The following is a 21,165-nucleotide window of genomic DNA, read 5'->3' on the forward strand; positions in this document are numbered from 1 at the left end:
AACCACGACACTGTCTTTTCACACAACTTCTTCTTCTTCTTCTTTTTTTTAACATCCAAAGCTTTTTTATTAACAGTAAGAGCCAGGGTTAGTTTTTGTAGCCTCGGCTGGTCCTTCGGCCTCTGGCACGCTCGAACTTCCGGCTCTCGGAAGGAACATAGGGTTTGGTGTGGCCGTGTGGAGTTCCTGGGGCCTTGCCAAAGTGCTGGCACACCTCTCAGCCCTTCTGAGGACCAGACAGGAGCACAGTGCCTCGGCCCTTGGGAGACTCCAGGGCCAGCTGGTCGAAGGTCAGGATCTTACCCCCAGCCTTGAGGATCCGACTTCAGGCCCGGCTGCTCCCCCTCAGTGCACACACCTTCAGCTTGGGCACTTCCAGAATCTGCACATCCTGTGACCGTCCCCACAACCACCGCAGTTTTGTTCTCCCAGCCAGGAAGCTTCATCTTCCGGATCATTCGGGACAGGGACAGAGGTGGCCGGTTAGCGCGGCTCATAAATAATCTTTTCAGCACAACCCGATTGAAGGTGGAGTTGGTCTGTCTGTCCAGAAACCTGTACAGCTTGGCCAGCAGCCGCAGGTAGATGTCCTGGCTCTTGGGCTCCTTGCGCCAAACCTTTCGGTCCTTGTGGGAGCGAATGTCAACACCCATGACAGTGTCTCCCGCTCGGCCGGGTCCAGCTTCATACAACTTACTCACGCAGAAACTAATCCTGTCTTCTTGTTCGACAGATGCTGTTCCCCAAGCCGTCCACAGCCTACCTCCTAGAGAAGCAGCAACAGTGGCGCAGGCACACAGGCCCTGCCAGGAAAAGAACAGGACAACCGTAACGCCTGCGCTTGCGCAGAAGCTAGAACCCAGCTGTGAGCTGCCCGACTCCTCCAGTCCAGGCCATCAAAGTGTAGAATTTAGCGACACTCGTACGTAACACTGCCTGTTCCTTTCCACTGGTGGGTCTGCCACTGCCATGATTTAAAGTTAGCCTCTCTCTGTCTGCGCAGCGGGCGGTGGCGCACTGGCAGCATCCTTCGATGTTTGCTCTCACTTAAGTTTATCACGTACTGTCTTCCTTGCATCCGTTGCTGTTCCTCCAGTAACTTGAGGCAACGGGACATGCGTGCAGGCACAACTGAGAAAGGAGACAAGGCGGTGTGGTGCTGTGCACCTGTGCTCCCCACACTTGGAAGGCAGAGGCTGGGAGGTCAGGAGTGTGAGGACAGCTTTGTCTGGACAGCAAATTCAAGGCCAACCTGGTCTATATGATACCGTGTCCCAAAACTAAATACATAAATAAGACAATTTTTAGATGTCACTAGTGCTTTGGGGGAATAGCGCGGACTTAGTCAAATAAGCATTTTAGGTAGGGGTCGAGTGTTTGATACAGAATCACCAAGGGTAATTGCCATAATGATGGTTACAGTCCGCATTTCATGTGAGCATGAGTATGTGTGTCTGTGTATGCGTATATATGTGTGCATGTGTGTGAAATCGTCACATTGGGAAAATGTCAGCTATTAAAGCCACGTTTCCTCACGCAAGCACCCTTTCCTTGTTGTGTCGATGCCGCAGGATTTCACAGTTTCTCATTTTATGAACTGAAGAGCATCACGAATGACTTCGACGAGCGACCTGTGTCTATCGGGGGCAACCGAATGGGAGAGGGGGGATTTGGAGTGGTGTACAAAGGCTGTGTGAACAACACAACCGTAGCGGTGAAGAAGCTTGGAGCAGTAAGTCGTCTCCCCCACCCCCCAGAACGAGCTGCCGGCCACCCTCACGGGACTCGTTGCCCCGGTGATGACTCTCTCCAAGTAGACCCATCCTAGGCTGGCGCCTCTCATCATGTAGGAATCTATGGAGGCTTCTGAAGCCTACCCCTAGAGAAGGGACACAGACACAGAATCTCGTCTGTGATGGTGACAGAGTCACAGGGTGAGGTTAAGAAACCTTCCACTACAATGGCTCATACATAGATTAAAAGTAAGATGGTGAGGAAATTGTATTGAATACTTTCGTATGACCTGCCCCATTTAGAAATAATGTTAGGTGCCACTGAGGTAGCTCAGTAGGTAAAGGCACTTGCCAGTGAGCCTGATAATCTGAGTTTGCTCCCTGGGACCCACAGGGTAGAAGAGGAGAATTGACTCCTATGCATTGTTGTTCAAGTGTGTGTGTGTGCACGTGCACACACACACACACACACTAAATAAATAAATGTAATTCAAAAATATATATGCATATACAATTACACACACACTAAATAAATGTAATTCAAAAATAGATATGCATATGCAGCTATACACACTACACACTAAATAAATGTAATTCACAAATATATATGCATATACAGTTACACACACACACACACACATATATATATATATATATATATATATATATATATATATGAGACAGTGTTTTTCTGGGTAATTTTGTCTGTCCTGGAACTCGTTCTGAAGACCAGGCTGGCCTCGAACTCACAGAGATTCTCCTGCCTCTGACTCTGGAGTGGTGGGATTAAAGGTGTGCGCCACCATGCCTGGCAGAAATAATATATTTTTAAAATACATATTATGGGAAAAGGAGCTTCCTTGTCTGTCCTTGGTTCCCGTTTCTGTAAGGGATTTTACTTGTCATTTCTGATTAGCTGTATTATCAGTCTGTGGTTATATCTTTAATATGTCAATAGTGCGCCTGAGCAGACAGCATAGGCACCCCTTGTCAGTTCTGTTGCGGTGGCTTTCATAGGATTTGATCCTCTTTTTCCGCCCGCATCTGCTTTCATCTGGTTACACAGAATTCTTTTTAAAATTCCTCTGTGGTGAAGTTTTCTATTTCGTGGGAAGGGCAAGGCCCTCCTGGTCTGAATCTGGATGTTGGCAAACGGTTGTTGGCCTTTAGCTAAAACCAGTTTGTGTGAAAGGTCCCAACCTCTGTTTCCTCATCCCTGGTGACTGCAGCTGGAGTCCCCTGCTCCCCGAGAGACCCTTTACCAAGATTAACTCACCCGAGGTCTTGCTATGCATAACAAACACCTGAGTATCTGGGTTGCCCATGTGGCTCCATTTCGCCTGATCCCACCCTCACGTTACTTATGTCTGTCTGTCCTTCTCAATCTCCTGTAGCTCCCTATCAGATTGGACCAAGCATGCTGACCATGGCAAGACACTATTTCCGTTTCATTTACTGTACTCTTATTGAACCCTGGGCTTTGTATAGGTTGGGACAGCACTGACTACTGAGCTACACCCCAGCCCTCTTAATGTCTCACTCGGAGCAAAGATCAAGTTGCAGAGGGCACCCTTGAACACACTCTGTGAGCCAGGCAGGCCACGAACTTAACGTTCTCGGGCCTCAGCCTCCCACATACGTGGGACTACACTTCCACACTACAAGACCCGGTTCGCCATGTGGTTTTGAAGTAAGCAAGTCAGCCGAGGACTCTCACTCTCTCAAACCCCCTTCCAGTCACGAGGCTGTCGTACCGTGTAATAATATATACTTTTATCTCCACAGATGGTGGAAATCAGTACTGAAGAACTAAAGCAACAGTTTGACCAAGAAATTAAAGTAATGGCCAAGTAAGTGTTGATTTTCCAGTGCGGTCTGGGGCGAGATGACGGCATAGGGCAAGGGACCTGGCTTCTCCATAAAGTGCAGACTGACGTGTGTAAAGGGTTGAGACAAACACTGTCGATTCTTCATGACCACACATTCTCACACGCCTGCACATTGAGGGCAGTCAGGGTTTTAAATCACAACAGAGTTACACAGGATTCCAAGCGTTTCCCATTCTCAGGGTTCCCGTCCCAAGAATTCCTGACAGATATGAGGTAGTGATTTAAGAAAAAGGAAAACCTATTTATAAATCCAAGACTGATGGCACACTCCCGTAATCCCGGTACTTGGGAGGTTGCGGTAGGAGGGTGGTGAGTTCAAGGATACCCTGTGCTGCGTTGCAAATTACCAGACAGGCTGAACTATGCAGGAAGACCCTGTCTCAAAAATAAATAAATAAATAAATAAATAAATAAATAAAATTATTTATAAAATGGCAGCCCCTCAGAGAAGCTAAAACCCACAGAAACCTACGGAAATGCCATATGTGAAAACATTGAGAGTATATTGATGCAGAGTGACCGAATCCAGGTTTCTTCTGACTCTCCACAGTAGGGATACAGGTGAAGGTTAATGAAATGAAACAAGTGGGCCTCCACCTACTTTATAGATAATAGAAACTCAACAACTACTATTTCTACTTTTTAAAATGCAAATTCGGGCAGGAGAGGTGGCTCAGTGGTTAAGAGCACTGACTGCTCTGCCAGAAGTCGTGAGTGAGTTCAATTCCCAACAACCACATGGTGGCTCACAATCATCTGTAATGGGATCTGATGTCCTCTTCGGATGTGTCTGAAGACAGCTACAGTGTGCTTATATATAATAAATAAATATATCCTTTTTTTAAAAAAAAATGCAAATTCAGTGGAAACAATTTATCGATTTATTTACACCGCTGAGGGTATTCCTTTTATACAAGGGTATACAGAATTATAGATGGCTTGAAATGAGGAAAATGAGTAATGGGACATCTCTGGTGTGCCATGTGTGCTTCAGGTATTCATTAATTCTCGAAGCATCTATGTTGCGTGGTCCTGTTACACGGTACCAAGTTCTGTATGCAGGGAAGCCTGAAGCTGAGGTTGTCATCATGCCATGCGCCACATGTCCAGAAGGTGGCAGCACTGTGCTTTCGGATGAGGCCTGCGGCTTTGTTACTCCGTGGCTTTTGTACTCATTTCTCTCAAGTGTACAAAAAATAAAAAATAAAAAGCAACCTAGATTGGGGACAAGTATGTGATTAAAAATCATAAATAATGAAGTTAAATATGGGTGAAGGTCGTTCCTACAAAGCAGTGCCTCTGGTCTGTTACGTTACAAAGTTTCCAGATCTTGCAAATGCCCTGGGCAAAGATGGGCATCAGCCTTCCTCGTCCTGAACTAACCCGTCTCAGGTTCCACTGATCTGATCAAGCCCTATCTACAGAACTGGGAACCATTTGTTTCTGTCGTGGGCCGGTGTCACAGAAACCAGACCATTTTACAGGAAAGAACCAACAATTCCAAGGAGCATGTTAGCAGGTTGCGAGCATGCACCATATTGTTATACGATGTACCTGTGAATAGATACATAGATGCAGGCAGGCGTCTCCTAGATCTTCCCACTAAAACTCTTACTTATTATGACAGTTGCACCACTCTGTCTCTTGTCACAGGTGTCAGCACGAAAACCTGGTGGAGCTGCTGGGCTTCTCGAGCGACAGTGACAACCTGTGCTTAGTGTATGCTTACATGCCCAATGGTTCCTTGCTAGACAGACTGTCCTGCCTGGTAAGTCCCTTGTGACCCACTGTCTCACTCTCTGTTCCTGTATCGGATTGCTAATGATCACATCCGGTCGGGACTTAAACCACATTAAATTAGCATTTCCTCGTCTCTGCAAAACGACGTAGTCCGAGTGTTGACCGGTATTGCCCACTTAAGATGCAGACGCGCCGGTCAAGGCTGGATGTGAAGGACATTCTGGCATGTTTCTATATTCAAGCAAGGTGTGCAGAGTCCATCTGATCTTAATTTGGGGTTCTTTCCCTTAGCAAACTTTTAAAAATTGTAACCCTAAATGCTTAGTCATGCAGCCCTTTCATCGGTTGCCCCCCCAAATAATTTTGTAATGTGTTTCCTCTGGACCTTTTTATTCCCAAGGACGGAACGCCACCACTTTCCTGGCACATGAGATGCAAGATTGCTCGGGGTGCAGCAAACGGCATCCGTTTTTTGCATGAAAATCATCATATTCACAGAGATATTAAAAGGTAAGTCTACCGCCAGCAATGCCGGGAGGCCGTCTTTAAAGAATAATCTTCTCTTTCTTTCGTTTGCTCTTTGTCTGTGTGTCTGGATTTGCAGCGGCTGAAGGGTTCCCCCATCACTGGAAAACCCTCAGCGCGGCAGACACCTATGATCCCCAGTGTTGGGAGAGCATCATGACCTGCCTTTCCTGAATCACCTTCAGCCTCCGTGGATACTTTTAGTCCTCCCCACTCTTGTTATTTACCTATGTGTTAGGCGCTGTGCATGATCAGGTTAGCAGGTGTAGCTCAGAACAGAGTTCAGCGTCAGTCAGATGATCTCGAAAACAACCAGAGTTTCAAGTGTTATGTAGCGCTCGCTCAGTGTTGGTATGAAGAAGGGTTTTTGGAAGGAGCGATGTTTAAGCTGAGACCTGAACCATGAGCAGGAAATAAGAAAGCAGTTGGAGGGTTGCTGTGTCGAAAGTAAGAACATTCTGGAAAGAATAAGTGTATAGGGTGGACTACCGTTCATATAAGAAGGAATATGAAGGGCTGGAGAGACGGCTCAGTGGTTAAGAGCACTGACTGCTCTTCCAGAGGTCCTGAGTTCAAATCCCAGCAACCACATGGTGGCTCACAACCATCTGTAATGGGATCTGGTGCCCTTTTCTGGTGTGTTTGAAGACAGCTACAGTGTACTCACATATGAGAGAGAGAGAGAGAATATGAATATGAAGGCATGATGAGTCACCGTCACCGAAAGTGAAATGATTACAATGTGACTGGTGTGTTGGGTAGGAGGCATGAGAGGAATTTAAAAAGATGACTGGGACCCTGGTCCTATAGTGCCTAGCCAACCAAGGCAAGGGTAGGATCGTAAATGTAACTGGTTGCTGTTGAAAGCTGTATGACAACAGCCCAGTATTCAAGTTTGGTGAGTCCCTTCTAGAGTGGAGCAGTTTAAAATGGTTGATTTAAAAGTGACTAGTTAGATTGCTATAGACATCTTGGTAGACAGAGTTCACATGAGCAGAATCGGGCAGAGAGGAACAATGAAGATATCTTAGCTGTAGAGGGTCCAGGAAAGGGGGGGGTTCGGTAAGGACCTTTGAACTTACAGCATCCACAGCTGTGTTCTGGGAATGACTGTGGCATGACTCACTTGAATAGAAAGGACTGGAAGGGGTCTAGCCTGGGGTGTGCTTAGGAGAGGTACACATGCTAAGTTTGAAATTCTTTTGAGGCACAGACGTATAGAGGCTTAGCAGACAGCATGATATATACGTTCTGAGCTGAACATAGAAATGTGTATTTATACACTTGTATAAATGTGTATATACACTTGTACGGTCCTGATGCTTGAAGGGCTATCGTGCAGTCAAGGAAAGATTCAGCCTAAGGGCCCAGGATTAAATCCCAAGGGCTCCTAAGACATAATCCCCAAACAAAGGGGAGCAACAGTCTCCAAAAGACACCTAATAGGTTATACGAACCCAGAGGTAGATGAAAGCCTGCATGTGGAGAGTTGGGAGTGTACTGTCTCCAAAATAAAGTAAAAGTTTGCCAAGACGGGTGACAGAAGAAAGTTAACCCATTGGGTCAGTGGTGACTTTACGGAGAACCGTTTCCAGTTAGGAACGGAGTTAGAAGCCGGGCCGTATGGAGGAGAGAGTGGAAGGAAGAAACCTAGGAGGGAAACATAAACAGGCATTTGGTGCTATTATCTGATGTTGTGACACCTGAAGCAGATATGTTTAGAAAACCTTTAGGATGGCCAAGGCCAGTGAGTGCTTACAGAGCCATAAGAAAGATCTAAAGATAAGAGGAAAAGGTTTCAGTGGAGAAGAACTAGACAATCCATAAACTAAGGTGTTGGAGAAGAGAGGGCTGGTTCGGAGGCTAGCCCGTCTCTGTGTCTTACGTAGTGGGAAATCGCCCAAGGTCTTCCGCTCTTCCTGTGTATTCTATGTCGTGCCATTGCGAGGTTTGCTGGGTGTGCCTAAAAATTCTGCACTTCCCATCTACTCCCAAGATTCTAGACTTCTGTTAACTTGATCAACTTTACTCCAAGCCCCCCATCTCGATAGAATGAGTTTGTACTAGGCCTCAGCCATTCACGACCACACGGCCAGGTTAACATCCTAAGAGGCATATTTGATAACATCAGTCACCTGTTGAGATAAATATTGTGACATCCCGGCGGCAGGTTCAATGCCCCCCTCCGTGCTTATGTTCCTGAATGAAAGACACACACACTGCCTTTATATGTTAATACGCCTTACACAGCTCAATAGCTGGGCCACTGCCTAACCTCCACATGGTTAATCCCAAGTTATTACTCACTAATTCTATGTTCTACCTTGGCTGATCTAGACCCAGAGGACTGCCCCACTGGGCCACACTCTGGGCTGAGCTCTCCCAGCTCCTTCGCAAGGTGGCCAGGCCTCTCTGTCTTGCAGTCTTCTCAGGCATGGCAACTCTCCTCTCCTCCACTCTCCGGGCATGGGATCCCCTCCTTCTCTCCCTCCTCCTGGTCCCAAGCATAGGAATCCTAAAATCCCGCCTCTGTCTGCCCTGCCCAGCTATTGGCTGTTGGCATCTTTGTTTACCAATCAGAACCCACTGGGGGCAGGTATCCAGAAGCTACTGCAGACACTCTCATACAAACAGTTTTGGGGGATCATTTTATAATTCGTAATACAAGCAGCTACAGTCGCCCAGTGTAAACTGAAGCGTGTCCCAGCGCTCTGTATAAAGTCCAGATTCTCTCTGTGTGGTCCATGGTTTCTTGAGTGACCGTGGACACCGCATAGCCGAATGCCTTTCTTCCCTCCTAGAACCATCCACTTCAGTCTAATAACTCTTTCAGGATAAGCATGCTTCTCACCTGCTCTTCAGAACCCTTCTTGAGTCACCTGATCAGAACCATCCTCTCAGCCTTCGGCACTGAACATTACTATCATGTGATCTTCGTTGTTTTTTTTTTTATAAATTGTTCCTATGCCCCTGTCACAAACAGGTGTGTGGCTCCCCCTCCCTCTCCCATGTTAAGTATTCAAGTTAAATACTAAAAACTACAGGAACCCTCGGGAAGAAAATACATATAAGTGAATGCATGCGGTAAATGGATGAAGATCTTTTAGCTCTGTAGTCTTTAAGATTCCAGGGAGTACGGTGTGGCGTGAAGGCATGTTTCTTTTATCCTAACATTCCCGGGGCAGATGCAGGCAGACCTCTGTGAGTTCAAGGTCAGCCTGGTCTACATAGTGAGTTCCAGAGCTGTCTCAAAAATTTGTGTGTGTGTGTGTGTGTGTGTGTGTGTGTGTGTGTGTGTGCGCGCGCGCGTGCGTGTGCACACCCATCTCAGAAGGTACAAAGGAAGGACAGGTGAAAGATATAAAAATGGCAGTGGTTTGGTTAAAAATTTGTTCCTAAACGCACTGAGAATCATTAGGAAAGGAGTCAAGAAGTTACCTTTGACTTATCTCAAACCCTGACACAGGAAGACAAATATCACATGTTCTCACTCATTTCTAGAAACTTATCTCAGAGGACTTTGGAACGCAGGAATGTTTGACAGGGAGGTCAGGAGGGGCGCCAGAAACGTCATTAAACAAGGTTGAGCCATGGCTTCTGAGTCCTCCTCAGCTCAGTAGAACTATAGGCTAAGACAGCCTGTGAGAGCTCTGTGTGTGGCCGTGAGAGAGAACACAGAATCCCAGCACATCAAAATGGCTGTGACTGTAGGGGCTGATGAGCTTCCAAGCCCCATGTGACTCTTGGATGCTGTGGACAAGACTGAGCTGTCATGATGTACTACGTAAGGCATGCAAATATACCCCATTGGAAAGTTATTCCCCAAAAATGGTGCCTTTGACTTAGGAATGTAGCTCGGTAGTAAAACCATTGTCCAGCTTCAGTGAAGTTATGGGGTACTTAGCCACCAGAACCACTTAAAAAAAAGTTTTAAAGAGAAAAGCGCCATTTGGAAGGCTTTGTGTGCTATTACTAGTAAAGAGCTGTCTGTGATGTAAATACACCTCCCTTAAGAGGAAATTTTATTTTGTTTTTATTCCCTCAAACACCTCTCTCCAAGATACAGAAAGGAAAGCAATTATTTTTCTCTTGCTGTCATCTGAATAATTGACTGATTTAAGTATATTTCAGTCTGCTCTTCTGCACATATATAATGACACGCAATGTGTCTGCCTGTGTGTGTGTGTGTGTATGTGTGTGAGTGTGTGTGTGTGTGTGTGTGTTACACATACCTCTTCCTAAGAACCTGTTGGACATCCTAGGTAAGAAGAATGTTTTCTACCTTCAAATTTAATTTATTTTCCAGTGCAAATATCTTACTAGACCAAGACTTTACTGCCAAAATATCTGACTTTGGGCTTGCACGGGCTTCCGCGAAGCTTGCACAAACGGTCATGACCAGCCGAATTGTGGGCACAACGGCTTATATGGCACCTGAAGCTTTGCGAGGAGAAATAACACCCAAATCTGACATCTACAGCTTCGGTGTGGTACGTGATCCCCGTCTTTGTTGCTTTGCGTGTATTTCTACAGTGTGTGTAGGTGTCCATGCCGCAGCATTCGCACAAGGGCCTGAGGGTAGCTTTCGGGAGCCAGTTCTCTCCTTCCACCCCGTTGCTTCCAGAGATCAGATGCAGGTTGCCAGGCTCGGTGGCAAGTGCCTTTACCTTGCTAAGCCATCTTTCCAACCAACGATCGTTCTTTTTAAACCGTGAATTAAGTTAGAATATTTTAGTGCGTGTCTCTTTTTTCCCCCTCTCTTATATAAATTGTATAAACTATTCACGTTAGCCTCTAGTTACACCAGAAAGTTTACGAGCGATTCCCAATATGTAAAAAGTTTGAGTTGATTTCTTTTTAACAACTGCAAGAAAACAGTGTCTCACCCGTGAATCCAAATGAAACTTAAACTGAGCCAGTGCACAGTTAATCGTGTCACATAACTCTTTTCTCTTCCCCTTTCTGTCATTTTATAATCTAACAGCCGGAGGCAGAGAATTGAGGGTAAGATCACTGAAGCTGTGTCTTCGTCGTCGTCTTAGTTCTCCAAATGGGTCTCATTTATGGGACCTTCACTCCACCACAATGCTAAGGCACAGTGTTGCAAAAGTGTGGCTACTAGTTAGAGAACGAGAATCTCCTGAGGGCCCTGTAAGACACAACCCTGGGAACTCCCAGAACAGATGTTGAGTAGAACTTCCGTGACCCTATGACCCGTCACTATCTGTGCTCCAGGTTGCTGGTTAGCACAAGAAAGCCTCGCTTGGGAGGTTCAAGTCCCTGCGTTCAGTCCCTGCTCCTTTTCATTTTGACTTGGTGTCCCCAGTGTTCTGCTAATGGATCCCTTTGCCCTCCTAGGTTTTATTGGAGCTGATAACCGGACTTGCGGCTGTGGATGAAAACCGCGAACCTCAACTACTAGTTAGTAGCTTACTCCTTTTTGTCAGTCTGCTCTCTTGCCTTTAGGGTCTTTGATGTGGGTAAATCTGGCACATAGAAACGGCATTTCCTGACATAATACTGCCTGTGTGTACTCACACTGACAGAACACAATGTATTCCCAATCATGGGTTTGCCTTTGCCTAAAATTAAATGTGTGTGTGTGTGTGTGTGTGTGTGTGTGTGTGTGTGTGTGTGTGATACAATTTATTTATTATATGTAAATACACTGTAGCTGTCTTCAGAATGGCAGTAAAAGCTCTTTATTTCAACATGGGGAGTATATTTGCAAAGTTAAAATGCTTCCCTCCTGCCCCCCCTCCCTAGCCTTACAATTTTTATATTGAACATTTGATTGATAATTCATAAGTAGATGAGCTAAATGGTAAGTAAACTATGAATAAATTATGCTATGTCACATATATATCTTAAAAATATCTAAAGATACATATCATATATAAATGTTTCTCAAAATTAACAACTATATTCCTCTTATTCTTATTTACTTCTAGGCCCTAGTAGAGCAGAACAGTATGAACAGTTCGGACAGTAGATATACACTAGATCGTGCCCCAGAATTAGGGTAGACCATCAGGAGGCTTGACTGCCTTGTTCAGTCTTGGCACCAGGGCTGGAGAGATGGCTCAGCAGCCAGGAGCTCACGGGGCTTTACCAGAGTTCAGAGTTTAGTTCCCAGCATACACGTTAGGTGCCTCGTAACTGCCCGTCACCCCAGCTACAGGGGCTGACGCCTCTGACCTCCACAGGCACCCACACACACAGATAGAAACAGACAATTAAAACAGAACTTCGAAATGACAGCAAAAGTCTTCATGCCAGCACTAATCCGAGTAAACCGTAGTGTGCGAGACTATTACAAATGTCCACCATAAAACGGAGACATCCACGGTCTGCTGGGAGTGTAATGTTAAAATAGCGTATGTAGGGCTGGAGAGAAGGCTCAGCGGTTAAGAGTACTGACTGCTCTTCCAGAGGTCCTGAGTTCAACTCCCAGCAACCACATGGTAGCTACAACCATCTGTAATAGGATCCGATGCCCTCTTCTGGTGTGCCTGAAGACAGCTACAGTGTACTCATATAATAATAAATAAATCTTTAAAAAATATCGTATGTAATATAGTTACTTTGGAAGATGTTTATGAGGATATTCTAACGGCATTCAAATTTATCAAATGGCTCTTGCCCAGTTTGCACAAGTCCCTCCACTGCATCCCTACTACCAAAAAAGTAAAACAAACAAAGCCTTGCAGGACAAGGAGAGAGAGACGGGGTTGGGGTGATAACCCGTGCCTCACCAAGCCCGGCTTCTGTTTCAGGCAAGCTTGCCTATAGAAAGGTGTGCCTACATATACCTAGATCTTTCTCCCCTTCAGAATGTGCAAAAGCCACCACTTTGGCTCGGTGAGAATGAAATACAGGGTCTCTATGACTCACAAGTTTGCATAGCATCCTTTAGTAGCGAAAGTGTAAAACTCAGGAACCATTAAACCTTTGAGTGCAGTATGGCTAGAAAGCCCTAAGATTGTAACATGAATACAGAAAAGAGTTGCCTGTCAGGGAGCCTTTTCACCATTACCTGTGTGGTTCCACAATCCATCTCTTTTGGAAGACTTTTGGAATGTTAAGCACCACCCCTTACCCATAATCCTTTCATTCAATACAAGTTTCTTTGAGCTACTACAAAATAGACCACGAACCGGGTCTCTTAAAAATAAAAGAAATATAGTCTCTTGGTAGAAGCTGGAAGTCTGAAGTCAAAGTTTGGGAAGATCATGAGCCCTTTGAAAGTACAGGAGAGACTACTCCCTGCCTCTTACAGGTTCTAGTGGCTTCTTGTGGCTTTGGCTTATAGACCTGTCACTGTGGTCTCTGGTGGTCAAATTTTCTCCTGGGTCTTTCTCTCGTGTGTGTGTGTGTGTGTGTGTGTGTGTGTGTGTGTGTGTGTGTACATATATATGTATGTGTATATACATACACTTGGCATTGAAGTTAGAGCATGCATACTTGATTAACCCAGTTAATGTTTTATGACACTGATAAAACACCATGATCCAGGCAACATATAGAAACAAAAAAGAAAAAAACGGTGTATTGGGACTTACAGTTCCAGAATCTTTTATGGCAGGGGGCTGTGGTAGCAAGTGGCGGGCATGGCTGCAGGAACAGGAAGCCAATGTCTTGCATCTTAAACCACACACACAAAACAGAGTGAACTGGGAACCGAGTAAAGGATTGAGCTCCCAAAGCCCGCCCCCTAGTGACGTACTCCCAAGCTTCTCAGCACCACCAATAGAAAACCAAAAGAGCTTAAGGGAACATTCCGTTCAAAGAGCTGCACTCAAGATGACCTCCCATTTCAGAGGTCTACAGAGATCATTTTCTTTCCACACGAGGTCACATTTATGGACTCCAGGAACCAGGACGCAGACATACACAGATCCATGTTTCTACCATCTCCTCCTCATTCATCTCCCAATCTCCCGGTCCTTCCTTTCGATTCATCAGTCTGAGTCCCTGATGATAAGGACAGGGTGCCTGGAACCAGAAGGCAGAATTCTATTATCAGACATACATCAAGAAACTGATGACTCTGAGCTGGCAAAGGCTGCCAACAAGAATAGGATTAGTTAGCTCATCCCAGAAAGACAAGAATTATAAAGCACATGCGAATAAAGCTAGTAACCCCGTAATGGGTGCCTATGTATACGTTTCTTTATGTAACATCTGACCCGTACGGCTCCAATTCCTAATGAGGTTACAAAAAATACTGAGATGAGTCGAAATAATTTAAATGTATATTCCAATTTCTTTAACTTTGAAGCATTTAACCGAGTTTTTATATCGTTTTCAAGCTGGATATTAAAGAAGAGATTGAAGACAAGGAGAAGACGATCGAAGATTGCACAGACGAGAAGATGAGCGATGCGGACCCTGCGTCGGTCGAGGCGATGTACTCTGTTGCTAGCCAGTGTCTGCACGAGAAGAAAAACAGACGGCCAGACATTGCAAAGGTATTCCTTCCGCAGCCACGTCCACAGTGAGGGGTGTGGCGCGCTATCCTTTACTAAGTATCCATTTCAAGGCATCTGGGTAACCTGGTTCTTTTGTTCTCTTTCTCTTTGAAAGGTTCAACAGCTGCTACAAGAGACCTCTGCATAAAACTAATGAAGTAAACATAGACGTTTTTACTTCGTGGTCCTGGAGACCGGAAAAGCACTTTGACACTGAGCTGCATCACTTGCCTATTGTTTGCGTTTGTTTTTGTTTTTCCTGAACGTGCTTTGTCTTTAACAAGGCAGCATGGTGCGATGTACTGGTTAGTTGATGAATGTGTCGGCCTGGGGCAGAAGTGGCGGTTGCATGGTAGCACTTGGCCCCGCCCACTTAGTACGGAGCTCATTTCAACATTACCAGTGTACAGTGAACTAAAGATTCAGGAAATCAGCCCTGTGCTTTACAGAGATCCTAGGGTTACTGGGGAGTGGAGGAGGTGAGGTAAGACAGGGTTTCTCTGTGTACCCCTGAATGTCCTGGAACTTGCTCTGTAGACCAGGCTGGCCTTGAACTCAGCAATCTGCCTGCCTCTGCCTACTTCATGTTGGGATTGAAGGTGTGTGCCACCACCTTCCAGCTGGGGATCGAGGTTTGAAGCTCAGCAAACCCCACTAGTAATTTCCTGCAAAGCTTTGGACCAGCTCTTAGCTACCATAAGCCTTAGTTTTGGCTTTTGTTTTTTGTTATGAACTCTGTGCTCCTGTAAATAACTCCTCACCTATGTCCCTGTAAGGAACCTCTCCCCACAGTCCCTATAACCCCAACTAAACTCGTTGGTTCAACCATGTAGACTTGGGTGGAATCTACTCTTCAGTCTGTTACCGGGGTCCTATTTTGAATGAATAGATGTTTGCTTATCTCCCCCAGAAACATTCACATACTTGGTACTCTATGTGGGGCATGACAGAACCAATGGTGAGTTGGGAAGGGGTATTCGCGTTGTCTCTGCAATGGACGATAAGACATGAAACTGAGGCCGAGCTGTCTGAGGGTGGAGCAATTAAGGGGGCATTTCAGACATCACTCTTCCCCATGTGGCAGGAACAGTAGACCCCCCCCCCCGCTGTTATGTACCTCTCTAATGAAGGGAATCCGCTGTTCTGTACCCCAGTCCTGGAAGGCAGCACATATGGGATGGGGTCCTAAGCACCCTGTGGCATCAGTAAGACATGCCACTAAAGCTGAGCTGTCTGTCCAGCTTGCCTGTCTAAGAAGGGAATTACAAGGAGAAAAAGGTGGAGATGGCTGTGTGTCCTCTGCACCCTCCCCTGAATTGGCAGGAAAGAGAGGAAAAATATAAGAATGAGTTTGGTGACACATGCCTTTCATTCCCAACACTTGGGAGGCAGATCCAGACAGATCTCTGTGAATTTGAGGCCAGCTAGGGCAACATCATCTCTCTCTCTCTCTCTCTCTCTCTCTCTCTCTCTCTCTCTCTCTCTCTCTCCTCTCTAACTATCCCTCTCTCCCTTTCTAACTCTTGCTTTCTCATTCTCTCCCTCCCCCCTCTCTAACTTTCATTCTCTAACTCTTTCTCTCTCTAACTCTCGCTCTCTCACTCTCTCTCCTCACTCTCTCAAAAAAGTGGTATAGTGATACAGTATGATAAAAACAAAAACAGAAAACCTCTTACATTCAAGAAAGATCGGAGCTTTTGCTAGACCTCATAGCCAGTTAATAATGTGCCTTGAGGTCAGGTAAGACTGATATCCTACTGTGTGCTCAGTCTATTTGTTTAACCAGCCTTTAAGAGAACAGTGTAGTAACCAACCTTACTTGCCTCGGATTCCCAGCCAAAGCTAATGAGCAGCTCGAATCTCCTCTCTGTCCTACCACCCCCTGATCCTAGAGTGATTCGTGTGCTTTCTGTGTGTGTTAGGATAATCATTTGCTGAAAACAGTGAATACAGGTTAAAAGCAACCTTACAAAATGAACACCCACAGCCACTGAAGACGACACATGGGTATTGCTCAACAAACAGTGGTGTATGTAAAACCGTTTGTATCTGACTCCGCAGGGGTCAACTGGAGTCCGTGACTTAATCCCTTGTAAAACTCTGTTAACGATTTCTGCAAAGTCCTCATTCCTTCCCCCCATGTGATGTTTTCCATGCTTTTCAGCGTTGGTTAGGGACACACAGACACATAGACACACAAACAGATATACAGACATAGGACAGGACAACAGCATTTAGGCAGACACTGAGTCAGACTCATACAACAGGCAGACCGGGATGATGGAAGAGACAAGACAGCAAAGTGTAGAGCTGACATCTGGGCTCACCGTGGTTAAAGGACACCGAAGGGAAGTGCTGTGTTGATTTCTGTCCTTCATGCAATACCAACACGTTATTGGAAACTGAGTTTATCATTAGCCCATTCTACCCGACACAAGATGGAATGCTAGCTGCCTGTGACTGGGAGTAGAAGACTTAAAGAAAGTAAATGTTATGTGCATGCTAAGTAGTCCTCTTTGGGATCCCCAATCTTGGAATTGACAGGAAGAACTTGACATAGAGGAGGAAGAGGAGGAGGGGGAGGAGGAGGAGGAGGAGGAGGAATGGAAGAAATCCCTCAGGCACAATCTTTGATACAGAGGAAGGAAAAACATCCACAGTGCATGGGGACCTTGAGAATGACCCAGTAGTCTGCAATATTGTGCAACTAAACTCCATGAATCGGGAGATACTTTTAAATGAGGAATTAACCACATCCTTGCTCACAAAACTGTAGGACAAGGGTGCAAGTGGAACCAGCCTGGTGTTGTGGAAGGGCAGAAACTAACATAGCCCATCCAGCCCTGCTTATGACAAAAGTTACATACTCTGAGACAAAGTGAGGGAGATCACGCTCTGATTGGTGGCTCACAGGAGCTATCACAGATGCATAGTTTTCTCCAGCTTAGGGTCCCCTGACTAGGAACTAGAGGACAGTAGAGGAAGGATAGATGTTCTGGAAATAATCAGGCATGAGAGGGGCAGTGTCGTACACACAGTTCATTGTATCAGAAAGGACCAGGACAGTTAAGAAATTCAACGGTTATCTTGGGATTAGTGCCGGCTCTCATGAGTCCACTGAGCTCATTACGGAGGATGGGCTTTATTAGAAAAAAAGAGCTCCTGAAGGAGTTTGCAACCCCATAGGAAGAACGACAATATCAACCAACCAGAGCTCCCAGCAACTAAACCACCAACCCAAGAGTACACAGGGATGGACCTATGGCTCCAGCTGCATATGTAGCAGAAGATGGGCCTTGTCGGGCATCGATGGGAGGAGAAGCCCTTGGTCTTGTTAAGGCTTGATGTCCCACTGTAGGGGAATATCAGGGCAGGGAGTTGGGAGGGAGTGGGAAGGTGGATGGGGGAGCACCCTTACAGAAGCAGGGGGAGATAGTGGGTTTCTGGAGGGGAAACCAGGAAAGGGGATAACATTTGAAATGTAAATAAAAAAATCCAAAAATATAAAGTCAACTCGATTTACAAAAGGAAGGAAGGAAGGGAGGAAGGAAGGAAGGAAGGAAAAAAGAAAGAAAAGAGAGAAAAGAAAAAAAGAGCTCCTGGCAGGTCTGGACAGTGTAGACTGATATAAACAATTTCATAAAGAACTAAAGCAATCAAGATGAGTGGGTTTTTTTTAAGTGGGATGAAGGAACCTGCGTGGGGATATAGGAAGCAAACGAGGCAATGTTAGTGTCAAGCCAGAGTTCCTAAGGAAGAAATGATAGCAAAAGTCAATGCTGTCGAACCTCTGGAAGGCTTTAAGGCCTGAAGCCAAAGTTTAATCTATGTCAGCAGCCCCGACATAAAATACTATTTGTCCCCAAGATGGTAATCTCACACCCATCTCCATCCAGAATAAGCCACGTATACTCCTCTCCTAAGAGTGGGAAGCGTTTGCCCAACCTAGAGACCTCTCAGTAGCAAGCTGGAGCCAATGGAGAGATGGTAAGCAGTCACAGCTTGGCCCAGAGACAATCGGCTCTGTGGAGAGCGGCGGCCTCAGCAGGTTCGATATGGTCGCGTTTCCTCTAGGCCCTAGGCCAGTCCCAGCAATGAGACCCAGCCTCCATCGAGCCTGGGACAAGTGGGAAAATGCAAGTCACCTCTGCTGCGGCACACTCCAGCATGAAGAGGTGATTGGGGATAGAGGCGGGCAAGAAAGGAAATAGCTTCTATTCGCACAGCTGTACTCAGTGTCAGGCTTTTGAAAAAATAACTGGTAGAAGAAATGGAATTTTTTTCCCATGGTATATTGGACCACACTATCATTTTTCGTTAACATCCCCATAGTGTTGAGTGGATAATGAAAATGTGGCACTTTATTCAGACATAAAGAAAAACACAATCTGCCAAAGAAGGGGTAGAGATGAAAAGTATATTGAGGTAGCTCTGGCTCAAAAGGATAGATGGTCAATGTTTTCTCTCCTAGGTGGGTTCTAATTTCTACTGTTCCTCTGTTTGCATTTCTTTGGGAGTGTGGAAAGAGCTGGGGGAAACTAGAATGGGGGTCCACAAGAGGATATGGAATGTGGACTTCAGGTTAGGAGGGTAGTAGACACATGTGATGTGTAAGTTGAGGGGGCAGGTCTGGAGAAATGAGTCGGCAGTAAGGAGTGTGCACTACTCCTTCAGAGGACCCACGCTGGGCAGCTCACAACTCCAGCTCTAAGGGATCTGACACTCTCCTCTAGCCTGCACAGGCACTGCATTTACACACACACACACACACACACACACACACACACACACACACACACACACACACACGATTAAAATAAAAAGTAATATCTTTAAAAAGCAAGGAGAAAGGAAGTACTGGGAGAAGAAGGGTTAAGTAGAATGGGGGTGGGGAGATGGGGTAGGAGAAGGACAGAAGGGTTGATCAAAATGAGGTCCTAAGAGAACACCCTAAGGCAATCTGATACTTGGTAATCCGATTGAAAAATAAAAGTAAATGAATGGTGGTACTCCGCATGGATGTATAAAAACTACTTTCCAGAATCATAAGGTCAAATGAAAATCCCAGTGCCAGAGTCCAGCTACCTTCCAATAAGTTTTTGGTCTACAGTCTCTGAGGCCCCTAAACAATTCAGAAATTGCCACTCCTGTTAACTGTTCACCAGAACTAGAAGGTCTGATGACACCATACATGCTGGTCACAGGACACAAAGCTGGAGCTGGAACTCACTGTGTGTCTCTTCCCTGCTGAGAGAGAATTGACATGAATTTTCTTATTCAGATGTGGCTCCTGAGTTTTATGTATGCTACAGAGCTACTTGACAGGAGGCATATGTCCTTTACAAAGTAATGTTGTGTGACATACTCTTTTCCTGGGGAGATAGACACTATACACACCCTAAATAGGGAGGCCCTGACAGACCAAAGCATGAATACCACCAAGGTCAATTTGGTGAACAAATGAGTTCCATTGCAGATACATGCAGGACTGTGGGGGAGGGGTTACTCACAGGGGAAGAAATGATTCAAAGACAGCTGCATCACAAAAGCCCTCCCCATCACAAAAGCTGGGAACCTGGAGCACACTGCATAACCCTGCAGGTAGCTCAACAGGTTGAAGGGTGTCTTTTCCAAGTGACTCAGTTGGTCTTGGCCTCTTCCCCGCAGCTGAGCTGGTTTTGGCTTCTTCCCACAGCCTGTCTGGTCTCAGAGTCTTCTTTGCTGCTTTGCTTCTCTGAAGGTGACTCCTATCAGTCGTTTTTGTTTACTCTTGGGAAGGGGTGGGGCGAGTGCATCTGGTCAATTTCAGGAACTTCCTGAAGTTATTTTGAGTCGTATACTGTGGAGCATATGTCGAAGTCAATGAATATTTCCGGAGTGGGTTCTTGCCTTCAACCTTATTGAGGCTGCTGTTTCTGTCTCCCATCTTGCCATAGGAGAGACAAAATTACAAGTGGGTGCTATCACATCTGTCTTTTTAATGGGTTCTAGCAATCAAACTCAGGGTGTCTGACTTGTGTGACCAGCTCCTTTGCCTGCTGAGCCATCTCCTCGGCTCATGAGCTCTCTTGAACTCACAGCAGCTTTAACTACCTGCAGACCTTCATGAGATCAGGTCTGTCAACATTGTCATGGACTCTCAGGACCCTACTCTCCCTTAATCAGTTAATGGTAACTGGAGGGGGTGGGATTACAAGGGTCCACCCTTCCTATCTACAGGAAATTTAATGATTTCTAGAAGAAGGAGAAACATCTTTAGTGATGTTGCCACTGGTAAGGTGCCACTCACGAATGGGTTAATATTAGTTTGGCTTATATGAGACTTTGTTACAAAACCAAACTCCCTTTGTTCGGGTCGGAAAAAACAAAACAACCCAAGGAGGAACAAGTCCAGCAACCCAAGGAGGAACAAATCCAGCAAAGCAGGGTCTTTATTTGAATTAGGCAGCAAAAATTGACCAGTCAGGGACAACAGCACAGACTTGGGAAGCTGACCGCATCCCTAAAGGGAAGTTGCACTGCATATTTAAAGAGTGAACCCATAAGCGAGGGGGAAGGGAGTCAGGGGTGAGCTTCAGCGTAATCCAATAGTATTTTAACATTAAGGGTTAGGCAGGGGTTATCCGTTGGAGACCGGCTCGTATCCAGGACACCTGGCTTCAAAGCCTTTAACTCATTCTCCCAGTTATCTGGTTCCAGAGCTCAGAGTGACAAAGGAACAGAAGAGTTAGTTCCTGGGCCTGGGACCATGAACTCAGTTTGACCCTGAAGCGAGTTGTCCCTGAGATGGCTGAATTCTGACAACTC

The 21,165-nt window shown here is 45.7% G+C and overlaps 1 protein-coding gene and 1 pseudogene across 3 annotated transcripts in view; one reads left to right on the top strand and one right to left on the bottom strand.

The window, feature by feature from the left end:
* Irak4 (interleukin-1 receptor-associated kinase 4) overlaps nucleotides 1–16,470 on the top strand; it is a 26,986-nt gene extending 10,516 nt beyond the window's left edge. The window contains exons 4-12 of one of the 3 annotated variants that reach the window (NM_001106791.2): nucleotides 734–922; nucleotides 1,572–1,732; nucleotides 3,519–3,583; nucleotides 5,276–5,390; nucleotides 5,763–5,872; nucleotides 10,194–10,377; nucleotides 11,246–11,308; nucleotides 14,200–14,358; nucleotides 14,474–15,277. In NM_001106791.2, the coding sequence (NP_001100261.2) occupies nucleotides 734–922; nucleotides 1,572–1,732; nucleotides 3,519–3,583; nucleotides 5,276–5,390; nucleotides 5,763–5,872; nucleotides 10,194–10,377; nucleotides 11,246–11,308; nucleotides 14,200–14,358; nucleotides 14,474–14,506 (1,079 nt within the window). In that variant the 3' untranslated portion in view covers nucleotides 14,507–15,277. Of the gene's footprint in view, nucleotides 1–733; nucleotides 923–1,571; nucleotides 1,733–2,301; nucleotides 3,424–3,518; nucleotides 3,584–5,275; nucleotides 5,391–5,762; nucleotides 5,873–10,193; nucleotides 10,378–11,245; nucleotides 11,309–14,199; nucleotides 14,359–14,473 lie in introns of those variants that run through there. The other 2 variants (XM_006242193.5, XM_039078908.2) reach the window with 2 other exon arrangements.
* Nucleotides 37–734, bottom strand: Rpl18-ps11 (ribosomal protein L18, pseudogene 11; annotated as a pseudogene).
* Nucleotides 16,471–21,165: the final 4,695 nt, after the last annotated feature.

This window comes from Rattus norvegicus, chromosome 7 (genome assembly GCF_036323735.1).
Source record: "Rattus norvegicus strain BN/NHsdMcwi chromosome 7, GRCr8, whole genome shotgun sequence".
NCBI classification, from domain to species: Eukaryota; Metazoa; Chordata; class Mammalia; order Rodentia; family Muridae; genus Rattus; species Rattus norvegicus.